The 25,979-nt window shown below is 46.8% G+C and overlaps 1 protein-coding gene across 1 annotated transcript in view; it reads left to right on the top strand.

Annotated features, from left to right (window-relative positions):
* MYCBPAP (MYCBP associated protein) overlaps positions 1-25,979 on the top strand; it is an 81,155-nt gene that overhangs the window by 27,220 nt on the left and 27,956 nt on the right. The window contains exons 4-8 of the mRNA XM_078610877.1: positions 886-1,060; positions 7,370-7,476; positions 9,113-9,317; positions 14,198-14,313; positions 16,236-16,386. Coding sequence (XP_078467003.1) covers positions 886-1,060; positions 7,370-7,476; positions 9,113-9,317; positions 14,198-14,313; positions 16,236-16,386 — 754 coding nt within the window. The remainder of the gene's footprint in view (positions 1-885; positions 1,061-7,369; positions 7,477-9,112; positions 9,318-14,197; positions 14,314-16,235; positions 16,387-25,979) is intronic.

The following is a 25,979-nucleotide window of genomic DNA, read 5'->3' as shown; positions in this document are numbered from 1 at the left end:
GGATCTTTCGGTAAAGTCACGTAGAAGGGAAATAATAAAATAATAAAAATAAAACAATAAAATTCTCACAGAACAGAGCTGTCGGAAAGACAGCGTCCTAAGGTTAGGATGCTGTCTTTCCGACAGCTCTGTTCTTCACCTGAGGACGGCTGCTTGTGTTGTGGCCGAAACGTCAGACTTTTTGATCACCGCTTGCATCGTTGGATGTCATTCATAGTGGTGGTATATTCCACCAGCCATTGCCATCTAACCGTGTCTGGCTTGCCACACCGGCCCGTCTCGTCTGTTGGCATACAGCACAGAAAGATAGCGGCCCTTGATTAAAAGCAGGTGCGAGATCACTAAAAACAAAGAGCTATTTTCAGGGGAGACCTGGTGGTCTGTGTCTGCAGGTAAAAGATGAGTTTGGAATTTTAAGTAAAATTTCAGATCTTTGTTCGTGTTTTTTTTTATTTGAGCAAAAGTGACATCACCCGATGTCACACTACACCACATTGGGATGGGAAAAGCACGACATGTCATGGAAGTGACGTCATGTTTTCGGATCTTCCAAAATATTGATTTATCATATCCCGAAAATCGGGAACACAACCCTAGTGCGGGGTGGCATGAGGGGAGCATCAGGGGGTGTGTGGGGGGATACTACCCTGGCACTAGCGCCACAGCTTCTGGTAAGTGGGGTTTAGGATGCCAGGTTGTGAGCGTTGTCGCGAGGAAGCGAGTTGGGACGGGCATCTGTGCGTCGAGGCTCCACGTTGCCCCACCTGCGAGATGAACGCGTGTCTGATGCCGCGGGTCTGTCGCCGCGTGTCTGTCGCCGCGTGTCTAAATGCCGCGTGTCTATCGCCGCATTTCTATCTCCGCGTGTCTAAATGCCGCGTGCAGACTCACCCCCCGCGTCCGCCACCCGCCAGCGAGCGGCCCTCGACGGTGATGCGCGTGACCGTGCGGAGACCGACGCGGCAGCGGCAGCAGCAGGAAGAGGCTGCGGGGAAGACGCGGCTGCTGGTGGTGCGTCCAGCTCCACCGGAAGCTGCTGCCAGTCTCCTGGAATACACCGGTAATCATATCAGTCACCCTTCCCGAGGACTCCGGGATCGTTCGTGGGATCGCAACTGCCTACCTCTCACCTCTCACTCATCTCACTCAATCCCCATCTACGCACTCTAATACCTGTCCCCTCTCATCTCACTCCACTGCCCTCCACACACTCTCCTACTTCTCACCTCTCACCTCTGTTCGGCACCACGCACTCTCCGACCGCTCCCCTTTCATCTCGCACAACTCCCGTGCACGCGCTCTCTGCCTCAAGCCCCCTATGACTGACTATATCTTTAAAACATAACTATGTCCACTGTTTCTGTGCAGCATTTTGATATACGGTTGCATTTGGTGGGATGTTGACTACCTCGACCGGTATACAGGAGGGCATGAGTTCGATCCAGATGCATGTATATTTGGAGTTTGCATGTTCTCCCCATGGTCGTGTGTCTTTCTCCGGGTCCTCAGAGTTTTTCTCTCCACATTTAGAATCGACATCACGCGTCGAGAGTATTTGGCTGCGTTACATTTCCACAAGACAAGACACTTTGTTGAGCTGTCATTTGTGGCCAGGTCGCTTCTGACAAAGAGCTATCATAGCTAAGTGGGCCTTGCCTGGTAAGATAAAATATAGTTTAGTTCATAGTACTTTAAAATGCACGTACTATGCAACGTTATAAGCCCTGTACCCTCACCCACTCTTGCCACATTACGTCACCTGTCTGCGAACTGACCTGTGCCGCTCAGTCGCGTTGTTTGTGTTTCCGTGTAAACTTGCGTCGCCGTGCTGCCCGTGCCTCACGATGCGCTCTGTCGTCTCCTCCTCGACCCCCCGTCCTGCCGACTCTGACACAGTCACCACCTAATTCCCGCTCTCTCTCAACCTGATGACAATTTCCGGGTTGCGCTGCGTGGTGAGCGTTTCTTCCCTCTTGCTCTCGTCACACGCCACTGTGGGCATCTTCAGCTCCTGAAGATCCGTGCACTAGTGCGTGGCTAAAGCTCCTGGAATCTTCCTGCAACGGTGTGTGGTGACAGCACCTGGTGATGCCCGCATTAGTGTATGGTAAAGGCTCCTGAAGATGTCAACAGCAGTGGGAAAAGATGCTGCTCGACATGCAACCTGATACAGAAACTGACCCTTGGATTACAATTGGCTGCGAAATCCTACGTTGTAAATTTACAATTTGTTTTTAAGTCTATATGCCGACCATCCACAACTCCAGTGTCCCCATTGCTGATATTGGAGTGGTTCACAAAGGTCAAAGATCAGTAACTTTCAATAAAAATAACCCCTACAGGCCAAACACTCTTTTCTCTCGCAAAGGCTGCTGGCCATTGTGTTAAATTGATGCACATCCTGTGAGGACACATTCCCACAAAGCTATCTCTTGAACCGTTTAATAATAGAGTAATCCAGTTTTTTTTACCCATGAAAGCTTCGCTGGATCTCCAGTCTCGCTGTCTGTAGGGAAATGATATCCGGCAATGTTGATCTCATTCTGTTTTTTTAGTATTTTTGGTTTGTGTTTTGCGTTTTGGCAAACCACACACACAATAGGAGGATGCAGACTCTGCGCAGATAGCCTGTAATCAACCTACTTTCTGTACTGCCTCTTTAATGGAACCTTCGCACTGGCAAGTAGGTGTGTGTGTGTCTCACGCAGTTGCCATCGCTATGTCATCCACCAACTATGATGACAGCTGTCTGGATTGTGTGACTATCATGTGATTTTATACACACACATTAGCTGCGTCTGCAGCCCTATTAAATATTACACTACTCCGTGAAACTGAAGGTATCATCCATTTTTATCAAGTAATTATTTAATCTTACTTTGCAGATGCATGAAGACCAAATTATCTTTTCCTCCTTACTGATTTTAGCAGCACTTAGCAAAGTCATTAGTATAACGAACGGCCCGTTAACAGAGCGTGATAACTTTTATGTAAATAACACTAAATATCTTCTGCAAGATTTAAGATGGTTGTTTTCTTTTCTATATGCTCCTATAATCTCCTTGTTTCTTTCCAGAGGCAAATTGAAAACGAAAGTGCGCTCTCAAAATCTATCTCTCCATTACAGACACTGGCTTTAATTGAAAATTATGTTACGTAGTCACCGGATGTATTGAAGGTGTTTGTCAAGTGTTATTGTTCCTGTCGGCAGCATACACAAAGAAAACATGTAAGCATGCGTGGGAAATAATGACGTCAATGGAAACATTTGCCAAATATCTCCCTGCCCAGAAGACCAATTGAGTCGTGTGCATCTCTGTTGGTGGAAATTCCACGTTCCCTTCAGGAGGCCAGGTTTACTGTCGTTTGATCACTGGTGTTTTATCGACCCCAAAGGGCTGCTGCATTTTGTCGCTACTTGACCAGCATTTTAACTTTCTGATGGCGCATGGCCAGAGGGGTGATGGCTCTAATGACAGTGTCACTGGTTTAGTTGTTGACACCGCATTGCTGCATTGGATACTCCAGCCAGGGCGTTACGTTTCTCAGTCAGCCTTGAGTTTTCATTAATAAACGTAAAGTAATATTCATGAAGTGGCATACTTGAATTAATCTCAACGTGACCATAAAGTATGTGGCTACAGGAGGACACAATATAATAGCCATGCAATGCAGTTTTGTATAGCATCTACGTGTGACCGCATCTCAAAACGCTGTATTGAGTCAGTGGGCACATTTATTTTACAGAAAATCAATCGGCCATAGATAAATGCAAAACATTTTTTTAAGAGCTTGAGCCTGAATTTGAACAACGGCAGTGAGTCGACAGCACAGGTGGTTGGAGGAAGCAAGTTCCAGGATGTGGGAGCAGTAGAGGAAGATGAGTGACCTCCCGCTGAGCGGAGGTTCACCGGGGACTGAGACTGAAGGCCTTGGTGGGCTGCTGGCGTAGAGATTGCTTGGAAGGGGAGTAGAGAGATGAGAGAACAGAGGTAGGCAGAAGGGAGTCGCTAGAGGATCTTTAAGACGGTGAGTGTAATATGAAATGCAACCAGGTTTAGAGTGGGACTCAGTGCAGGGTTTAGAATATTGTGGCGACGTGGTCTCATTTATGGGTGTGGGCAGCAGCATTTTGGATCATGCGAAGTTTGGAGATGAGGGATTTGAGGAGGACTTTGAGGAGAGTTGCAGTAGGAACAGCTTCAGACTTAACTTCTCCACCGTCTGTCTCAGTATGTGCCTGGTGCGGTGTGTAAAAACATCGCCACTGGGGAGACAAAGGTGGTCGGGCGTGGTGCTGGTAACCAACCCCCTCGTGTGCCGTGCCGGCCTTCATATGTGCTCGCTAACAGCACTTGCCCCAACAGTCTGTTAAGGCCATACAGATGATCTTTGTCTTTGCCTGTCAGCGAGCCTTCACTCACTACTTTTGCTTTGGCAGATCAAGCATATGTCATGTCGTGCCGTGAGTCTCCCAAACTCGCTGGGCGTTTAAGTGGCCAGGAAATAGTTGCAGAGCAAATTGGGTGCGTAAGGACGTGTCTGCAAACTGTCAAGAGTTTACTGTTTGTATGTGTGGTTTCTCTTCAGGCACTCTGGGCTTCTGTTCCACATGTGAAAACGTTTGGCCAATTTGGAATCAGCAGAACATCCCATTTGGGACGGTTCTAAGACATTTCGTTGAGACTTACGAAAACTTTTATACGTATGAATTGTATTATTTTATTTTTTATAACCACTGACATCACTGCAAAGTGAATGAATTAACCAATCAAAACATAACTGCAAAAAAATAGACTTGGGACCGAACTTTTTATTAATACTCAGTGCACAGGCACCATTATGACTTAATTTCAGCTTGTAAATGTAGCACTAACTTTTGCTTGTCGTGATGTAGCTATGACATCAGAATTATACACAAAAAACAGTGCTTTTCAATCTTGCGTTATTTTTAGCACCACAATTTACCATTCTTGTTTTTGGTTTGACGTTCTTTAAAAAAGAAATTGCCATGAAAATGTTTTTCTCGACTCTGTTGTTGTATTGATAACTACATTTAAATATGACTCACCACAGTGAGACCAATTTATTGTAATTATGCTCTTGGTTCTTTCGGTAAAGTCACGTAGAAGGGAAGTAATAAAATAATAAAACATAATAAAATACAATTCTCACGACGTTTCGGCCACAACGCAAGCAGCCGTCCTCAGGTGAAGAACAGGTCTGTTTTATTTATTATTATTTTATTATTTCCCTTCTACGTGACTTTACCGAAAAAACCAAGAAGATGAATCCTTGCAGTCACGAAAGCTTTAAATCTAAAAATGTAATGATGTTATCTGAGACCACGAGTTGACTGGAAATGGTGAAGAGTTTTCCTTGTCATTATGCAGTGCATTTGGAAAGTTCAGGATTTGTAAGTTAATTATTGGTAATTGGTGCCCACCTGTGACATCGCCTCTCGTATTTCTTCGCGCACTTTTTAGCCTTTTTTCCATTTCGTTTGTCAGTGTCCGTGTTTATGATCCACACGTTACGGCAGGTAATATAGGCTGATTAAAAACGTACTTCTTTAGAAACATTGGCATGATGCTGGCAACTACACTTACAATGAGGAACACATGCATTATAGAATATATGAAAACGCTATTTAGTGATATCATTAAGAAAGGATACGTAAACTTGGGCAGAGCACGTTGCTCGAAGGAACGATGTCCAGCGGTCAAGACGAACGATGGACTGGCAGCGAGAGGGGGTCACGTGATCGAGAGAGGGTGCCCACCGGGCAGAATAAACAACGAAATAAGCTTGTGCGCAGGTGCTCGATGGATTGCTACATCACACAACTGTGAGAGATGGCGACGGCTGATTTGGTGATGGTCGATGATGATGTTTATGATGAGCTCCCTGTGATGGATCCTACTACGGTGGGTGGATCAGTCTCACGCGCGTCCCACGTACTTGATTTATTTAACTCGGAAGTGCACGTGGCTGACATCACACATGCCCCCCCCCCCCGAGTGTTACAGGAGCCCCCTCGTGTTCCGTTTACAGGCTCTGGTCACGCCACTCACGCTTGGTAATTAGTCTGAAACCACTCGTTTGATTGTTTCCCCTAGCAAAGGAGAATTGTGAACGGAATTACTTCGTCAGCATCGGTTGTGTGAAGTGCCACTCACCTGTAATGTGACTTGTCAGAAGCGGGCCGTGCTGAATTGATTGAGGATACAAGTGCACGATGCACTTGAGCGTCGGGTCGAGAGATCGGCCCCCGTGACATTTCACTCGGGGAGTCAAGGGGCAGAGTTGGGATTTTAAAAAACAATGAGTGTCATGTGTAGGCATCACATCCAAGTGAGTAACATAATAAAATAATGATAAATGAGATATTTACCCAGGAAAGCCAAACTGAGTTATCAAACTTTTTTTGACGAGGGTCCTGTATTGTGTTTTTATTTGATTTATTTTAAGATGTTTTCAGCCAATTATTTAATGACGAGTGTTTATGCAAGTGGGATTCCGAAACCGGAGCACCCGGAGAAGACTCACGCAGGCGAGGGGGGCAACACCGTGCCTGGGCAGGTGGAGACGGATGGGGGTTACTCCGCTTGGAAACAGATGGAAACGGATGGGGGTTACCCCGCTTGGAAACAGATGAAAACAGGTGGCGTTTAGCTCACTTGGAAACAGATGGAAACAGGTGAAAACAGGTGGCGGTTAGCTGACTTGGAAACAGGTGAAAACAGGTGGCGGTTAGCTGACTTGCCGTACTGCCTTCTGACGAGCCAGGTTTATGGTGCCTCCTCGACACCCACTGAAAGGGAGTTGCACAACTTTTGTGCGGTGATTCACCAACCCTCACTACCTCCACTGTGCTGGATAACAGGCTACCGCCCGACTAGCAGTTCACTCCCCCCCCCTCCCCCACACTGCACCACAATTCAAAACATCGTCACGATTCGGGGTCATGATTTTATTGAAGAATCGTCTCTTTTATTCTCCCCCGGCCCCTCGTCTCCCCCCAGGATGTTAGTTACCTTTACCCCTCCCCCTTTCCCCTCCCCGTATGAATCTTCATGCCCCTGCACGTGGTCCCCACTTAGGTGGGCCAGCGAGCTCAAATTCTCCTGTCCATGAGGTCCTGCAGCGCCGAAATCGGGTTGCTGATCGTGGAGTTTCTGTTCCCCTCCATTTGCGATCAGAGTATTGTACCGCGCTCACGTTGTGTTGCAATCAACACATTAAAATAAAAATAATCGTTTCTTTATTCTAACTCTAGGGCAGGCTGAATAACAACAGGGGCAACTCCCTTGCTGTTAAAGCAACAAAGTCGAAACATTCGCCCGTGTGTGTGCGTTTCATCGTCTAGGACCTGGAGGTCCACGCTTTGATGAGAAGGGCCAAGTACTGCTGCACAGCATTCTGGGAAGCGTGGAAGACTACGTTACAGAGGCTGTGGAGAGAGGAGAGACCGAGGTATGCTGCATCTTCGGCTAGGCTCCTCTTGTGGATGGCAAAGTGTTGAGGAGCTGAATGCAGGCCTGCGGTCCTCAACGAGAGGGCTTCAGGAGAGGGTTTGTGTCGTTTTGCTATTCCTCCTCTGTTGAAAGAGCTCAGACTACGGTGGATTCCTATATGGTCCACAGTTTACTTCATCATCTCCTGTGGTCATGGCTACCTCGTTGGATCTCGGAAGCTAAGCAGTGTTGTGCCTGGTCAGAGCTTGGATGCGTAACTACCAATGTTTTCGGCATGGCACTGTGATATGTCCAGGAGATGCCAGTGATGAGTGTTACCCCCTCGTGTGCATGGTGGGTTTCTCAGGGTACTCTGGTTTTATCCCACATAAAGCCGGACGTGAAAAAAATTGGCCCAACTGAATGCAGGACGTTCCTTAAACGCAGTCTGGAGACTTAGCGAAGCTTCCCTGAGTTAATTGGCGTCATTATTATTATCACTGCACATGTGTCAATCACACGGCAGCCTTTATATTCGTTTATATATTATGTAAAGGAGAGCCGACACAAGATTGCAGGGGTTTCGTCTTTTAATCCTTTTCTCCCATCCACACCTGTCCCCAGCCGTCCCAATCTCGTTCCCGCCAAAGGCGCCCTCTTCCCTCCCGTTCTCCCCTTATATCTCCTCGATTACCCCTCCCACTAACCCTCCTATTGGTGGGAATCCTTCCCCTGACACCCCTACAATTATATTAGTTCATATTAGTTGCCGAGAACCCAATGAACCTCTCACAAGGGAGACCCTATCCCCCGCCTGGAAAGATTCTGCAATACAATAAACTCCCTCCCCTTGCTGATCACCTCCTACCACCACCCCCTATATTTTCACTTCCTTAAACTGCAATTATGTCAGTCATGTATTCTGAACACATTGCACTCTGTAAGCGTGTCGTGAAAAACACAAGGGAAGAACAATGCGGGCACGAATTTAATGCAAAAGTAAATTTGCCTTCAGAGAACGATGCACGTTGAAATCAAAATAGCAAAAATGTGAACGTCAGTGCAGCTCCATCGCTATTATCATTGCCAGCCATGATCCAACCGCTCCCGGATGAAAGCCTCCCCAAGCCGTCACCACCCTTCATAGACTTACGATGCAACAATTATTTTGGTCTCTAGTTGAGCTCATGCCCTGATTTTTTAAAAGGGTAGTTTATGCAGACGTTTTATGTATTGCTCACCCTTGTATTTATTTTGCTAATTAACAAACATCCTGCCCAAAATGGCTGGTCGTAAGTAGTAGTGTGATATTCTTGATTCATGATCATGTTCATGCTCCACGCCAATAACAAAGATAATCATTTGATAATAAAATATAATAAGTTAAGCCCTTCACTTCCCTGCTGGATGAAGACCTCCCCTTGCCGTGCCGGTCACGGGGGTTGTTTGACCATACTTCATCGCGCTGGTCAATGCCGATTGGTGAAGGGTGGCACGCCGGGCCGGTTGAGATACCACTCGCCACTGACGGTGTTAGTTGCGGCCCAGAATCAAATTTAGTTCGTCACAGCAAGCGCGAACGACTGCACGACTGCACCACGCCGACGACGATGACGTGGTGAGGCCAAACCTAACGCAGCCATCCCCGTGCGCAGGTGGCGCAGCTAGTCGGCGCGCAGCGGCAGGACGGCGACCAGTGGCCTCCGCCCTCCGAGGCGCCCACGCGAGTGAAGCGGAGAGGTCCCGGTGGCGCCGCAGAGCCACCTCCTGCCGCCCCGACCGGCCTGGATCAGGGGCGCGCCCTGCAGCACTGGCAGCGCCGCATGGCAGAGCGCCGTCGCCTGCAGGGGCACATCGCAAGTGAGGGCTCGCGCGGCCGCCGCAACAAGAACGGCGAGCAGTGACGGTCGCCGCATCGTCGCGCGGCGCTTTCAGACGCGCTTCTGCAGCTATCTGCAATGCTGTTTCTTCCGATATTAGGAAGCCACTGGATTAGTACGGTTGGCCACGTACGGTGCGAAAGAAGTGCAACATACATATGTACACCATACATACAACATACGTGCATACAACACACGCCGGCACTTCCCGTCCTAGCGGGACTTTGGGCCGACGTGGAATAATCCAGGGCCCCAGCGTGGAAAACGTCCCTCCTCTGACGTACCGCCAGACAGCCGCTTGCGTAATTACAGTCGCGCCACCTTCTTAGATGATTAAAAGCATATATGAGCAGTGATCCATTCGATCTTTGCTCATACATTAAACTAAATAATCTATAGTCTTATCAGCCTCATGGAATTTAACACCAATCCTATAAAGTAGCGTTATGAAGCCAGCATACGCTGGACCAGTTTTGACCTTCTGGGTCTCATCAGCAGAGTCAGGCTTGTTAAACAAATACTGCTGGGTTACCGGATGTTTATTAGCAAGAGCACTGCATTGAAATGATGTGGTCCTGTTTAAGGCAAGAAGCGATACCGTTCACAAACTCTGCTTCAATGAGGATCTCTGAACGTGCCGGCTGAGTGCCGCTCTGGTGGTGTTGTCTTCGGCCCTGCCGATGTCGTCCTCGATGTGAGCGTGCCAAGTAGACCAACATGCACGTGCGACTTTGTCACTGTTAATGTTGCTGCTCTAAACACTGCTGATGCGTTCGAACGGCACGTTACCGTGTGGGTAGTTAATCGAGTTGGAAAGTACGGCCGTGAGGGACTGCTCTCACACATGTGATTCTCTGGGTAGTTGTTGCGCTTGACATTCAGCAGCGTGGAAATGTAGTTTGGCTGCTACTTTTCACAATAACAGCCCTTATCAGCTTATCACAGTTTGCAGGGGAAGGAAATAAATTAGACACCACGGGTGACTTTGGCTTGCTCACTTTGCAGTTCCGGAGGATTCGTACAGCAGTCGTCCGATTTGCAATCCTACAGAGAGCAGTGAGTGATAAGAGTTTGAAACATGGGGCTGTTTGCCATAGGTCTGAGCGGTGCGAGCAGAGAAACGGTCGTTAAACGGGGCGGGTGGGCGTAGGTGCACAGTTATTGCTTAGCGCACCAAGAGAACGGGGTTTGCAATTAGTGCACCATTTAGGCGACCGCACATTCCAGCCATCTGCATTGTGAGTTACAACAGAAGCTCCCACAACAACAAGCAGTCATTGCGCGAACTTTGCCAAAATATCGATGCGCAGAGAGAGTCGGCGAATAGTGAACGGACAACGATGCTCCAAGGAGGTTGTACAAATGAGCCGAGACGTCTCTGACTCCGCTTAATTGGGGGGGGGGGAGCGATTCGTGGAGCGTCCTCGCCACGTGTGCCCGGCCCCTGCCCGCGCTGCCGGGGTGCGGTGTCCGTGCATGTGTAGACGTCTCGGCTGTTCGTCAATACACTGCGGAGTGAGGACCTGTTCCTTGCACTCTGTGGGTCATTTGATCATACGTCACCGTGCTAGTCAGTGAAGGTGGGTAGCATAGATATGGCAGCATAGACGTACAATACAACCCACCATGCACACGAGGGGGTAACACTCATCACTGGCATCTCCTGGACATTTCACGTACAATACAACAGTGAATTTTGCTGCACTGGCTTTTGCTGCCCACCATGTAACCCCACAGCCTATAATACTTGTTATGCATTGTGGTTGCCCTTCCAACAATATCCAGGCTCAATCCTGCTTTAAATCAGCATATTCACCACATTAATATAAATATAGTTTAACATGTTTTTATTATACATGTTATATTACATATATTCTAAATTATATACAATGTACAGTGTGTTTTTCTTCTATATTCTTGTATTTATAATTCGTTATAGAATTGTATTTCAATAATCTGGCATAGGCCTGGCTAAATCTGAAATATGTCTAGCTGGAGTCCGGCTAGCTGGGGAATTCATGTATTTGCCAGTTATGTAGTGGGTGTTATGTAAAACCAAACTCATTTTATTTACATTATCAAGGACCAGCCCTGCAAATAATGTCACTTCTGAAATTCAACTCTTGCCAAACACGACAATGGAAGACGTCATCATTCTTTGAAAATCAATGCATTGTTTCATTTAGTACTCAGAGGAGCTGGCATGTGCAAAAAAAATATTTAAGTTAATAAGATTATGTTTTTGTGCTGCCAGTGGTGAGCACGGTGAGACCACCATCTCACTGTGCTTGAGAATCTGGTTATATCACAAGTTGCTGAAACCTCGGTTCAAATCCAGGTCTGCAACAATTGCTCTCGTCGCTTGAGAATTGATGTTTTCTCAATCCTTATGGTCACTATTAGCTTCAAGAATCCATTCTGTTGCTTACACAATCCCTACAACTGTCAGGGCATGGGGAGGCCTTCATCCAACAGTTGAGAAAGGTGATGTGCATGTATAATTGTAACGATAGGAAACCATATGCAGTTATACAAACCCTGTGTTACCGTACATTTAAAAAATATATTTCTGAAAGGATTCGGCTAATGTTTGGGCTGATGTTGTTGCTGCTGCTGTTGCTGGAGGCAGCTGCACGATTGTGTGTGATTCTTAGAGCTCATGGAAAACTCTCTAAAATGTAAAGGTGTCGAAACATTTCCCCTGTGAAGCCGAGGCGTAAGAAGACAGCGCTATGGTTTTTACAGGCAGCTTTATCTACTAAGCCTTTTTCCATTCGTCTGGATTAGGGGCAGAATTACAAAACCGAGTGTGCGTTCTTAATTGGCCACATTTGAAAGGCAATATTAAGATGAAATGAATTTTCTTGCAAAATTGTGGGCAGGTAAGAAGCGAAGCTGTTTGTAGAATCAGGGCACAGGCATCAATGTATCGTAAAACTGTGTGTTAGGAGTGACACTTTGATACGATGTGTGAAAAATATAAAATGCCCTTCATATCTGGCAGCTTTGAAATGCAATGATTGGCAGCAACTTCCTGCAGTCATCTGCTGAATGCTAGAATGAGGCGTGTATTTCATTTTTTATATATATTCGGTGTTAAATTTATGAGGAGATCGCACTGCAGCCGAGATGTAGCGTTTCTATTTGCAGGGCGATGATCGCGATGGCGCAGGCGAATTCGCCATTGCCTATTTGCGTTTCTCTGAGTCTTGCTTAAAGGAAAAAAAAATGCATATGACGCATCGGTCCTACAAAAAGGAAATGATTTCACTTCGGGTCATTATGCCATATCGTTTTACAATGGAGAGGCAGACTGCAGAATAATGGATAGCTGTTGGTGTTCCGTGACTTACATTACCGTGGCAGGGCACTGGCGCTAACCTTAATGTCATTCTTTGTTGCTATAAAGAATGACGCCGATCAATAAACATACATAGATCCTCACGGACACGAATCTGGGCTGTGTGTTCCGTACTGTCCAGGGCTTCGTTAATGAGCAAGGCGATACTTTGAAACGATTTACAGGAGAGTATTCTCGTCGATGTCATTGCAGAGATTTTATCAAAAGTAAAATAAAATCACGCAGCTGCGGCGTCACTCGAGCGGTAACGGCTTTCGTAAACGTGAAATGTATTTTTCCCCGACATTAAAACGAAGTTTCAAAGCAATGTCAGTCAGACAGCCTGGGGCCCAGCCTTGTTACGTATCGATACAATTGTAGCTGGTGTGCTTTGGGCCGTGTCCTTGTATAAAGACCCTTGATCAGTCCTGTTACACAACATGCATGGTTGCCTTTAATACTGTGGTGTATTTTTGGCATAAACGGGCAGAACAACTACAAGTGCATGCCTTGTTTTGCAGAACTCTGGGACCTCTTCTGACATCTTGAGATCCCAACTCCAATAATAATATTCTGCAGGAGCATGAGCAACCTGGGGTGGCACGATGTACCCCTCTGGCGTTTCGTTGACTTGCTGCGATCAGATTTCACGATGCTAATTCAGAGTTATAATTTTTTACCCATTTGTGGTGAATGGTAGTGCCTCTCCTGGCATTTACCGAATCACCCTCCCAGCGATGTGGTGAATTGTCACAATCCCTGGGCTCACAGTTTGCGTCACGTGACAACATTAATTATTCCTCTGCTGGGTAGAAGAGGGTGTACAACAGGTACAGTGTCATTTTGATCCGACTCAAAATCGTTTACGAATCATAATATTGAGAGCCGACGTGTAAAAAATGTGTATTGCACGTTAACTGCACAACGAATGTAAAACTAGCATTGCCTTCTGTAGTATAGCAGAGCGCTGGGCAGCAATATTTAAATGTTCTTATTGAGGTTGATTAGGCAGTGGATGGCTTTAGTTGTAGCCTGACAAACATTTAAAATGCTGATGGAGAATGATCAAGGAAGACGCTGACGTATTATTTGGTCCACAGTTTGCCTTAAATGGCATCATTGACGTCCGGTGTGTGCGTTGCTGTGCCACTTTGAAGTGATTCCTGCCGCGTGTGTGTGTGTGTGTCTCTGGCTGTGGGGAGCGGTAGCGTTGTCGCGGTTAGCGCTACACTGCGCTACGAACCCGGCGACCCGAGTTCGATTCCCGCTCATGGCCAACACCAGTGGCGATTATTTGAATCGGTCTTTAGGCCTCCCCTAGGTCGACTCAACCTCAAAATGAGTACCTGGTGCGGTGTGTAAACATCACCACTTGGGAGACAAAGGCGGCTGGGCGGGCGTGGTGCTGGCCATCCACCCCCTCGTGTACCGTGCCGGCCTTCAGACATGCCCGCTAACAGCACTCGCCCCAATACTCAGCTAAGGCTACACGGGGGAATCTTTGTCTTATTTGCCTTCAGAGGTGATGGACACGTCGGAGGAGCGGCTGGTGATGTGTCAGAGCGGGCGTCACCGGCACGTGCAGGAGGAGAGGGAGCTCATTGACCGCGCCATCCCACAACTCGACTACGGAAAGGTAACGCGCGTGCGACGGTGGTGCGTTGCCTCGTCGCATCTGACCATTCGCTCGTCCCTTTTTCGAGGCCTCGCTCTATCGCTGCGTTTCCATGGGGAATTAATCAAAACGAATCAGACCCCGAGCCATGCCGTGTCATTTCTGGAACAGTCTGGCATGGCTCAAGACTTGTCTCTAAGCACGGCTCTGTGATCCCAACCTCTCCCTGTCCTTTTTTCTCCACAGCCAGCGGGAAGCAATGGCTTATTCTCGAAAGTTTTAGCCAAGTTTCATTTCACGCTTGGGTTAACGCACACTATCCAAAGCCAATACACTGCTTTTGTAATTTTGAAAGGATTGCCCTCAAGCTGACCGACCTGAGAGATGCTCTCGAGGGCGCACGTCTCTTCTGCGGCTGAAGACTATTGGACGATTGGCTCTCGGTGGGCTTGGCAGCGAGGCCAATTTAATTTCTCTTTCTACGAATTCTCACCGCAGCTCATTGCTCAAATGAGCCTCGTCTGTCGGACCAACTAACTCGCGCCGCCGCCGCCGCCACACCAGCAGTTCCCACTCGCGCGGCTGGTTCGCGAGCTAAACAAATTGTGTGCAAATACGAGACGTCAGTTCGTACGAGTCCACGGCCACGCGCTGTGTGATTGTGCTGCCCTCGTTGAGCCGCCTGACAATGGACCGTGATTGTTCTCTCAATCGATGCCTGTGGGTCTCTGTCTTACACACACAATTATGTATAAACACACGATTGTGTATATACACACGATTGTATATATACACATACACAATTGTGTATATACACACACACAATGTATACACACAGACACAAGGTCCTTACACCGTTCCAACCTGGTGCTGTCCTCGTGTAATTCACCGTATTTGTAATCTCTCTCTGAATGCGGGGGGTCACTGTTGGTGGAGTTAAACGTGGGGCCTTGCTTTTTTTCCCTCAACGATGGAGGATATGTTTTGGAAACCCATGTGAATAGTCACATTGATTCCAGGAATACAAATTTGTTTTCTAATTTGGCCTCATTACTTCAGATGTGGGATTATACACTCGTGCGATGGGTTGTAATGTTCCCGTTATGCTCGTTAATGCTTGAATCCAATCCACAACATTGAAGGCATTATCATAAATGTGCATTTGAATGTGCAATTTTCTTACAAAATTAATATGCCTCTTTGAAGTTTGACATTTATTTTTGCAATTTTGAGCATAACTCTCTGTATATTATTTTTATGGGCGAGTGATGGCAGAGATGAGCTTTCTGCGCTATGAACCCGGATACCCAACTCCTCAATGGCAAGCAATATCTGAACCTATACAGGATACGGCTACCTTCACCAACCTGCACGAACCAGTATGGTGACGTCTGTGTTCAAAGAACTCCCATCAACGACACGGCATGGAAGTAGCCTTCATCCAGCAGAGGATTACACAGAACCGTACATCAACAATATCAGTTTTTTATTTCTGCATTGTGCATTTCGGATGCCACCTCGACGTACGTTGCTTTTACTGTTACTCGTGGATACCAGGAGAGCAGTATATATTAATTTTGGCGCCGTGATATAATGTGACTGAATTCAATTTCAAAACCTGTCAGATTTCTGTGTATTCAGAGGTTTTACGGGTTCAACCTCTGTCCAAGGTCGACTCGTCCCACTATCCCTCGAGGGCATATAAAACAACTACCACCTAGTCAGCAACGGTTATCTTAGGGGAGGAGTCACCCCGTCACTATAAAAACGTGAAATTTCCACCGCTGGTCCTCGACAGTGAATAGAGATGCAACGAGCGGCCGCGCCCATGCTCGCTTGCGCTGGGGAGACGACGCCAATGTCACCTTGAGCCTTCGCCGCCACCGCCGCCGCGTGTCTCAGACATCACGGAGAAGCCGCGACGTTAATCCGCTGTGACGCAGGGCTTCCACGTGGGCAGCGAGTTTTGGCAGCTGCCCCAGCGCCTCGGAGACGAGCTTGGCGGGATCTCGTTCACGTTGACCCAGACGGAGCGGGGTCAGCCCTGGTCCGTCACTCACGTGGGCAAGCCAGTCAGCACGCAGCGGGAGACAGGTGAGCAGGGCCGTTTGAAGCTGCCCACTTCGCCCTGCACTTCCACGGCCCCCTCCACTCACACTCAGTCCTCGTCGTCATCCCGTGCACAGGTCGCCTTTGTGGAGAGTTGCATTGGAGTAATTGCGTGTCAAATGCGCAATTTGAAAATTGCTTGGAATTGAAGTGTAAAAAAAAACCTCATAACTCTTGTGAGAAAATTAAGCTTACCAGGCTGCCTTTGAAAAGAGATCATTATCTTAATGGCATCTCACCTCATTGAATGTCACTGATTGACACTGAGATTCACCCCCTCTGATCTCATTAAGCAGACAGTTTGATGCAAGTGTGTGGGACTTTAGAATTATCTGAATATTGATTTGTTTCTTCTGTCCTTTTCCCAAGAGAGCAGTATTGGTAGTGCCTCCGCGTGAATGTTTTATTGTTTTCGTCATACGCCATGTTCCAACTGGACACGTGGGTGTGAGTCTAGAGGCGTCGTGGTCGTGGGGAGAAGAGGCACAGTGCCTACTGCACTGCAATTTGAACCAGGCCACCTAAGTTGGATTCTCAGCGATGACCAGTACCACTGGGTAGTGTTGTCTGGAGCTGTCCCCTGGGCCTTCCCTAGAATGACTGAGTGAGAGTTGACTGCCTGGTTCACTGTGTATACAAGAGCGCTCGGGAGTTAATGCAGTCAGGCATAATGCTGGCCATAGCATCCATCTGTATGCACGGCCCTACTCGGTGTTCACCAACAACACTTGTCCACCATCAGACGACAGTACCGCCTGTCCATGAGCCATAGAGCCCCGTGCGTGAACTTGAGTTGCCTCTCACTGCCACATGTTTCAATATTTTTAGTCAATTCTAGTTGGCTGCCAAATTCGGACAGCAGAACCAAATAGCCAGGCTGATTTCACTTCCCCGGCTGCCCGGAATTAGTTACATTAGAATTGGGGCCAAGCGGGAATACATCACCAAACACGTTCATCAAAACGTGTTGATGGCGGCAGAAACATTTACATTCAGCATTTAGTTATGTCAGTAACGTGGACTTGATCTTTACGTTGCGTGTATTTTCTGGGATAGTCTTACTCATGTGGTTTCTGTAGCAACTCAAAGAGTCATTCAATTGCAGTCATTGGTTTTTGTTTCTAACCAACTCAAGTTGTTCATCACTCGAGTTTTGGCAGAAATCAGGCCAGCTCGAGTTTCATCAAGTCGACTCGAGCTGGCTGTCCATGGACACAGGGCATAAGACTGTCCAGTCTAAACGTACACACATTCTGTGTGTGTGTGTTGTGCTGGCCTGATTGAGTGCCTTCTAACTTTGCTTCCCTCAACAGACCATTAGGCCAAATGGGCAAGCTTTCTTGCTTTATTTATATTTATAGCGCACACATTGTTGTCATTCTAATTCGTATAGGCAGTCTATATCCATCGTGCACACACATGCAAAGAACACAGGGTGTAACCCCTGTAAGATTCCACACGTGCATTTCGATTCGATACCCGCATTTTTACTTGCAGCAAAGTATATGCTTTTAACAGTGGGGACTGCCTGCTGTGCAAAAACGTAGCGGCGCGGGGACAGGTGGCCCATCCCGATTCTGTGTAAAACAAAAAAAATGCGAAGATGCTCTTGGCGACGACGTGGAAAAACGGCACGAGCGCGCGATCGATGGAACCCATCGGCGGTGACGGTGACGTTTCTTTGGAGCGCGCGAGATTAGGTCGTGGCGGTGACGTTTCTTCGGAGCGCGCGAGATTAGGTCGTGGCGGTGACGTCCACGGCCACCAGTCTGCCATTGTGCGCGTCGGTTCTGAACGAAGCCACCAGCTGCGTTTCAGTTTTGTGTTTCAGTGGGTGACTCTCCGCATGCCTTCAGTTCATCTCCTGACATTATTCTCTGGTTCTGTCTTCGCCGTCGTCATTGCCGCTTGTTCCACTTGCACGACAGCTCATCAGATATTGTAATCGTGTTTGTCATTGATATAATTATATTTGTTATTGTAAAAATGCACAAAGTCCTGCACGATTGTGAAACATTTTGACCAACGTCAGTGGTCGGGCGAGGCTTATAAGATATGTATTTGTTTCATTTATTGGGATCCTGCGTGAGGTGAAAGTATTGCATGTAATTTAATGATTGAATTGAAGTTAACAATGTAGGGATTATTGCCGAAAATATTACCGGCATGGGGGTGGTGTTTTTGGCTCATCTGCTGGGTGGCATTGTTGGTGACCTCTGTGACCCCGCTGTTATCGCGGTTACCGTGGTTCGTAAAACGCGCGTTTGAGGAATAACTACCTTGTGAGTGAACGGTCCTTTTCCCCACCGTTGTCCAATTGAGCCAGAGGAAACGTCATCTTATTTACCTCTACCGCAATCGTTATTGATCGGTGATTATTTTCAGAGATGGGGGCCTTTTTGCGGTTATGAATGAAGTCTGTACTGAGAGCTCCATCGATTAAAAAAAAATTGTTGAGTAAAGTGCGTAGCATTTAACCCGATAAATCCTGCCTTTGCGTTATGCCACGTTGCTTCTCATCATCATCACCGTGATCAATGAGCAGATAGCCCACACGTGTCCACTGCACATTTCGTCAATTGTTTCCAATCTCCTCTGCGTTGTGCCAATGTGCCCAAGTAGTGCGCACATCTTCCCGGCACCAATCTCTCATGACGTGGTCATCGTCAAGCCATTCTCTGTGAGCTCTTCCTCTCTTTACGGTTCCTTCCATTTTTTCCCGAACAACAACAACAGCACACTTTAGAGTTTCCTGTTCTTGTCCATCATACGCGCGTGTAAAAATAGTGCCACTCTCCTGCCCATCACTGCTCTACATCATCAGGTCGTCTATGAGCAGCCTTTTTATTACTTCTACATTGGTCACTCTTTGGATCAATTTCAGATGCAGTATTGCCTCGATTGCCTCTATTGCCCCTACGTTGGGTTTAACGGCGACTGATGCCGACAGGCAGCGCAAAAGGCCCGGTTTTTAACAGACAGAATACTCCAGCTTACATTTGTCTATGAAGGACTGTTGGCATTTACGTCGGTTTTAAATGAGAGTACAAAAAATGTACGGTGCAGTCAGCCATATGTTTCTTGACTAAAAATACAATTGAAGTCTCTCGCCACACACGGCATGAATAACTTCCTTCTTGGTGCAGCGGTTAGTTCAAGGTATTACAAAGCTGATGGCCAGAGTTCGATTCCGAGGCATGGCTAACTAACATCAGTGGCGACTGATATCCGAACTGATCCTCCCTCTCCAACAGCTTCAGCAACCTGCATTGTCCGTCCATTGTGGTAAAATTTGGTCAAATAATCCTCATGACCGACATGGCGTGGGTGGGTGGGGAGGCCTTCTTCCAGCAGTGTTCACAAAGGGCTCTCAATTACCATCATCATAATCACCAGATTATAAGATGCAATTTTTTTTGCCTGTAATTTAAAGCAAAATTTGTGGGTGATTCTTATCATCCAGTAGGTGCGTGCATGCACGCGTAACCATATTTGTATGACTTCATTAACACTGCGCATCATTCTTGGGTGCATATTACTATCCGGAGCATTCCATAATCCGAAGAATATGGCATCGGCTATCAACATGTGTACTATACTTGTTCAAACATTTATCTGGAAGAGTGGGCGATGCATTGTCCAAATTTGCCAAATTCTAAGATTGCCCACAATTACTCAATTTGGATTATGCAGGGTAATCATCACACCATATTGGCAGACATGCCGCAGGTGACCCTTGCAAATTAAACTATCCTGAGCTCTTGAGTCCTTACCTGTGTAAACGGAATAAACTGAATGCACTCGAGCACCTATGAAGGCCGGCACGTGTGGCCAACACCACGCCCGGCCGCCTTTGTCTCCTGTGCCTTTGCACAGATTTTTTTTGTCTGAACTCCGAAGTCAGGAAGAGACCCGAGTGGTTGGTCATACGGAAGCTACTGCAGAAAGCTTCGCTGCAGGCCTCGGCATCAGGAATGGTTAGCGAGCATGGCGTTGGCCACCTTGTGATGTTTTTAAATTGACGGTCTGCTCCTTCTATAGACATCGTCGTCATCAGCCGTCGTGAAGCCGCTGCTGGATGAAGGCCTGCCCACAGCCGGTGCCACGGCTCCTGCGAAGCAACAATCCCGCCCGGCACCTGCACATGGGTGCCGGGCGGGATTGTTGCACCGTGCGTATCATTTTAAATAAATAGATACATTCATATACTGGACTTGTCATGATGTGAGGCTGTCATCAGTATACGACCATACGTCATCATGATGTCATCAAGCGCATATTTTTAGAAAACCTGGAGTAACACGTCACTGCTCCATCTGGGTGAGCATTGCACTTCTGTGTGTGCGTGCGTGTGCTGGTGGGGGAGCGGCAGTGTAGTGGTTAGCTCACCGTGCTACAAACCCAGCGAGCCGAGTTGGATTCCCGCCCAAGAATAATTGCGGTGATTTAATTTAGTTTTTTCATTTATTTTATTTTTTACCTACGTGACTTTACCGAAAAAAACAAAGAGTAATAATTGCGGTGGCAAATATTTGAACCGGCCCTGAGCCTCCTCCCTTCGGTCAACTCAGCCTTAAATGAGTACCTACTTCAGTGTTAATACATCCGCACTGGGAGAGACAAAGGCGGCCGGGCGTGGTGCTGGCCACACCACTCCCCGGCGTGCCATGCCGGCCTTCATAGGTGCTACTCGCTAACAGCACTTGCCCCAACGGTTTATTCAAGGCTATACGGATGATTTTTGCTTCCGATAGGATTTGGTGCTGTGCTAAAGGAGGCGCCTTTATTATGATGAGATGTAAAACCAAATCCTTTCTCTGTCACGTGAAACCAAAGATCTCATGACGCACTTCAGTCATAAAAGGAGGGAGGTCACTGAGGTCTCTCTCGCAGCTGGATGCTTCCCTTTGACTAATCGTGTTTTTTTTTAATATAGAACAACTTCCTATATGTGTGGGGGCTGGAATCTCTGCAAATGAGCACTGCACATCTCACTGGATGCATCATTCTACCATTAGAGTGCTTTTTCAATCGCATCGCTAAAGTTCGTGTAAAGCTGTGAATTTTACTCAAGCCAATGACTGGATGCATCAGATAGTGGTGTACGCATTGATATTCACACACTCCATACAATTACACAGTGAAGGATTTACAGTGAACAAAAAACATTCAGAAAAATGCAACCATTCAGCAATGGCCCTATTCACATTTTATGAACACCTTTAAGAGAGAGAAAATTCGTACATCCTCATAATTTTGTAAAACGTTACCATTACAGTATAATAAACAGCTCAGTACAGCCGTTCTTAGCTACATATTTACAAGATATATGTATGAACATTATTTAATTGCACATGTACAGCCCCTATATCAATCAGCCACAGGATGAGGGCCTCCCCGTGCTGATAGTGGGGGTTATTTGACCCATCTTGACCCGGCATGGAGCACAGCACTGCCCTGTGCTGACAGCGTTGCCCCGCAGCAGCCTATAACACCTGTTTTTATGCATATTTGTCTCCCAAATGAGCACTATCCAAGCTCAACCCTAATTTGCTTCCAAGATCTGATAAGTTCAGATCAGTTCCGGGTGATTTTGTCATATATTGAATCCTTATTCAGAATAGATTTTTGGGTCAGATCGCGTAACTAAAATGTGTGTCGTAAACCATCTGCAAGCCGACACCGCCAGTGTATTAATGGTGATCTTAATTGGTTGTATCGGGTGGAGGAGGGTTTACAACATACATGTCACTAATGTGATGTGACCCAAAAATCTATTATGAATGATACCGGTCGCGAAAGCTTACTTGTTAAATATTTATTCCTGTCTGTAAATCCACTGTTAACGTGATAACTCAGGACAATTTCCGCCGATGAATAACGAGCATCCTAGAAATCACACGATGTTGTGCATATGTCACATTATCATCGAAGAATAAGAAACAGGAAAACACCTGCAATCTCAGCGTTTTTTTCAGATATTTTTAAGACTCACTTTCCTTTGTGTACATCGAGTACTTTATAAGTGTCAGCCGTATTATGTGGAGTAAATGAGAAAACTTATTTTTTTCTAAAAACATGGTTAGTTTTCTAAACCCCATGAAGCCATTTACCAGAAGCACAACACATGCTGTCATACTCATGGCCACACGGGAGATGAAAATCAAACTTTGTTATTTACATAAACCCTGTTACTGGTCAACTCCGTTCCACGGTGGCTCAGCGCTACGAGCAAGCGGCTTGCAATCAGGAGGAGGGTGTGAGTTCACATCCTGGTTGGGGGCTGTCTCAGCCCATCATAGCTCCGTGGGGGCCGATAAAATAAGTGCCACTTTGTTAAGTGGTAGTCGAATGAAGAGACTCATCTTTGCCTTAGGAATGGAGAATGTTCATCGCTGGCTCAGGGCTGTAAGAAGGAGAACAGCGGATCGCTTCACCTGTTACAGGCCAACTCCGTTCCACGTTTAGGTAAAAGCACAAAGTGCAAAAAGCACCGGAACGATAGAGTGACCCAGATGTATCCAGCACAAGAGAGCTTAAAAAATAATTAGGCCGCGCCTAATTGGCTGCCAGACTCTTGTGGCACAAAAGGCAAAACGCACGGCTGATGCGCACAATTAAATGTGAAATTGTGCTTTAAAAATGTTCATTAATTTTGACAGGCAATTGAATCCAATAACCAGTTAACGCAGGACGCCAAATGCTTTGCATATTCCATGCAATCACCTTGATTGATGGCATTGCCGATTGGCACGGGGACTGCCCGGCTGTGAGCAGGTGGCAAAGCGGTGAATTCCAGCGTTGGTTGGAGGGCGCGTGCGAATGTCCTCTCTTTGGCATCATTTTGTTTATCGAGCAGCCAGTGCAACTCTTGATTATTACAATGAGCGGCCAGATTGCTTTCATTATCACAGCAGAAGCTCTCCGAATTGCACAATTAACGATGAGTCACAGAGGACCTGAGCAAGCGATGTAAGAGGTGGGGGAGCAAGTGCCCTTATATTTTTTCATCGCGATTTATTTAATTTCAGACAGGTTAATTGCTGTCAGGGCATTTGCCATATTTAATGTTTGTCCTCATTAAATTCTACTCGTATTTGACGTGCTCAAATTTGTGTGATTTACTGTCCAACTGTGTTTACTTTCCACGTTGGAAATGTTTATGTTTTCATCAACAGATCTGACCCGCGTTCATTTCTTTTCATGGTGTCGGCCTCAGAAGGAAATATGCTTTCAGTCGGTCTCTTACACATTGCACTGATCATGTCATTGTTAGTGTTTCGTCTGTGCAGAGAATGATCACGGCTCACGTACAAGCAAGCGCTGCCAACACACATTTAAAGAATTCCCGATTTAGCCCCAGCACGGGCACACGACGATCTGCTCTTGCATCGTGGGGCCCTAATTAAACTCCGCTGCTCGAGCAAAGATCCTCAGGAGGGTGCTCGTTTGAAAAGCACTGGATTCAGTTTTCGCGAAGCCAGCGGTGTTTTTGTGTTACGATAGCATCACAACAAAGTACGAAGCTACCAAGCGATTTCTTCTATTTGTAAAGAATTCGTTGTAATTTTAAATCATCCTGCCATCTGCTTGCTTTTCGCTTTCGTACAGCAACGTATAAGTCCATGTCCAGGCCTGACAGCCACAGGACAGCATTGGGACAAGCTGAATGGATGTTTTCATGGATGCCACCGCTGAATTCACGAGGTTCACGTTCTTTTACAATGTGGTCCCCAGGCTCTCATGTAATACTCGCGATGAAGCTTCTGCACACACACACACGGTTGGCTGTGTGTGTGACCCATTAATTTGTTTTTCTTAACCTGTCTCCCAGTTACACGCAAATGTTAGAGCGTGCATCAGAAAGCATCAACGCCCGTCGACAAGGTTGTCCTTCGGTTGAGTGCTCCGCTTGTCAAAGACCGTAACTTTGACATTTAGAGGTTATTTGAACGTACTGCATTTTCAATTATCCCACCATATTATGAGCTGTTTGGCGTATATTTATTGCCATTTCAAATGAAATTGCACCGCAGGCATTTGAACAACGCGTGCGACTGTTAAAGGTCACCCGCTAATTAATGTGAATATTCAATCCTTCCTGGCAGCCATTTATCTGATGTTAACATCAAACAACTGGTATCATTCACCTGGACACATTGCGGCATTAAGAGCAGTGTGCTGAATCCGAAATAAGAAAACCAGTTCTTTACAAATTAATGACGCTTTGCACTAGTTTCATTTTTGAATGCTATCACGTAATAATGATATTATGTACTGATCCATGAGACCCTGCACACACTTTATCAAGAGGATCGGGCATCGGGATGTTTGGACATTTCCACTAATGAGGAGCGTTTGACCTTTGGAATGAAAACGGGTTACTTGGAGAAAGTCCCCGTCGTTAGAGAAGACAACAATAATATCCTTTACAGTCAGGAGCAACTTTTGCATTACAGAGCCCATGACGCTCCTGTACAGCCCAAGTCTAGAACTCCTGCTATTATTTACTTATTAATTTCAATAACGCGCCGCACAATATTCGCTCGCTCTGGAAGCGAGAGCACGACTTGGAGGCACGGGGAGGAACCACGGACTCAGCGGCGAGCCAGCGCGAACAACAATTGCCCAAGCTCTGTGGCCGTCTATATATTAAGGTGTTATCAGCCAAATTAATGAGTGTTTCCAGATATTCCTGGGCTGTCTTCCCTCCAAGTGCCCACAACACTGGATGGACATCCAAACTATGGGCACAACATTCGGGTAGCTCCTCAGCACATCTCTACGAGGAACACAAGCAAGTAATTACGTACATGACCAACCACTTTATAGGCTGTTGGGGACAAATTATATTGGTATGGCATTCTGTGGGCGGGGACACGACCACCAGCAACACGCTGCTTGCTGCTTGTTGTGGGGCGCCACGGTAGCGAGATGTTAACTCCCTTGCCCGGTGTGCAGGAGGTCGTGGGTTTCATCCCGGCCCTGACGCCTGTATATTTGGAGTTTGCATGTTTTAACTGAGGTCGCGGTGGATTTTTCTCTGGGTCCTCTGGTTTTTCCCTCCACATTTGGCATCATCACGCGTATAGAGTAATTTGGCTGCAATACATTTCCACGTGAAAAGCCATTTCGTTTCGTTGAGCTATCATTTGTGGCCAAGTGTCTTCTGAAAGAGAGCTATATAGCTCAGTGGGCCTTACCTGGTAAAATACAAATAGCTTAGTTTAACTACTATCCAGGCTGCTCAGCTTCTGTGATCAAACAAGAGTGGCGAGAAGTAAGTGATGAACGGGCTACATAAAATACCTTAAAATAGGCTGGCATTAATAATGCATGTACAAAGAAAGCCGTGTTGCTCTTTCCAGGCGTATGTACGGTTTTTTTTCCAGCGAGCTAAACACTACTCCACATTGGCAACTCCTTAAAGTTCTGAAGTACGGGTTCATCTTATAAATAAGACACGTATTGCGTCTGCAGGCGATGCATCATCAGTGCGTACGGCACGCGGGTGTGTGCCTGCACTCACCCGCTGGCATGGAGGAATGATATGCCCAGGTGACGGGTGATGACGCATA

Source organism: Lampetra planeri, chromosome 35 (genome assembly GCF_965212315.1).
Source record: "Lampetra planeri chromosome 35, kcLamPlan1.2.h2, whole genome shotgun sequence".
Classification (NCBI taxonomy): domain Eukaryota; kingdom Metazoa; phylum Chordata; class Hyperoartia; order Petromyzontiformes; family Petromyzontidae; genus Lampetra; species Lampetra planeri.
This window is presented reverse-complemented; position numbering and strand designations above follow the sequence as displayed.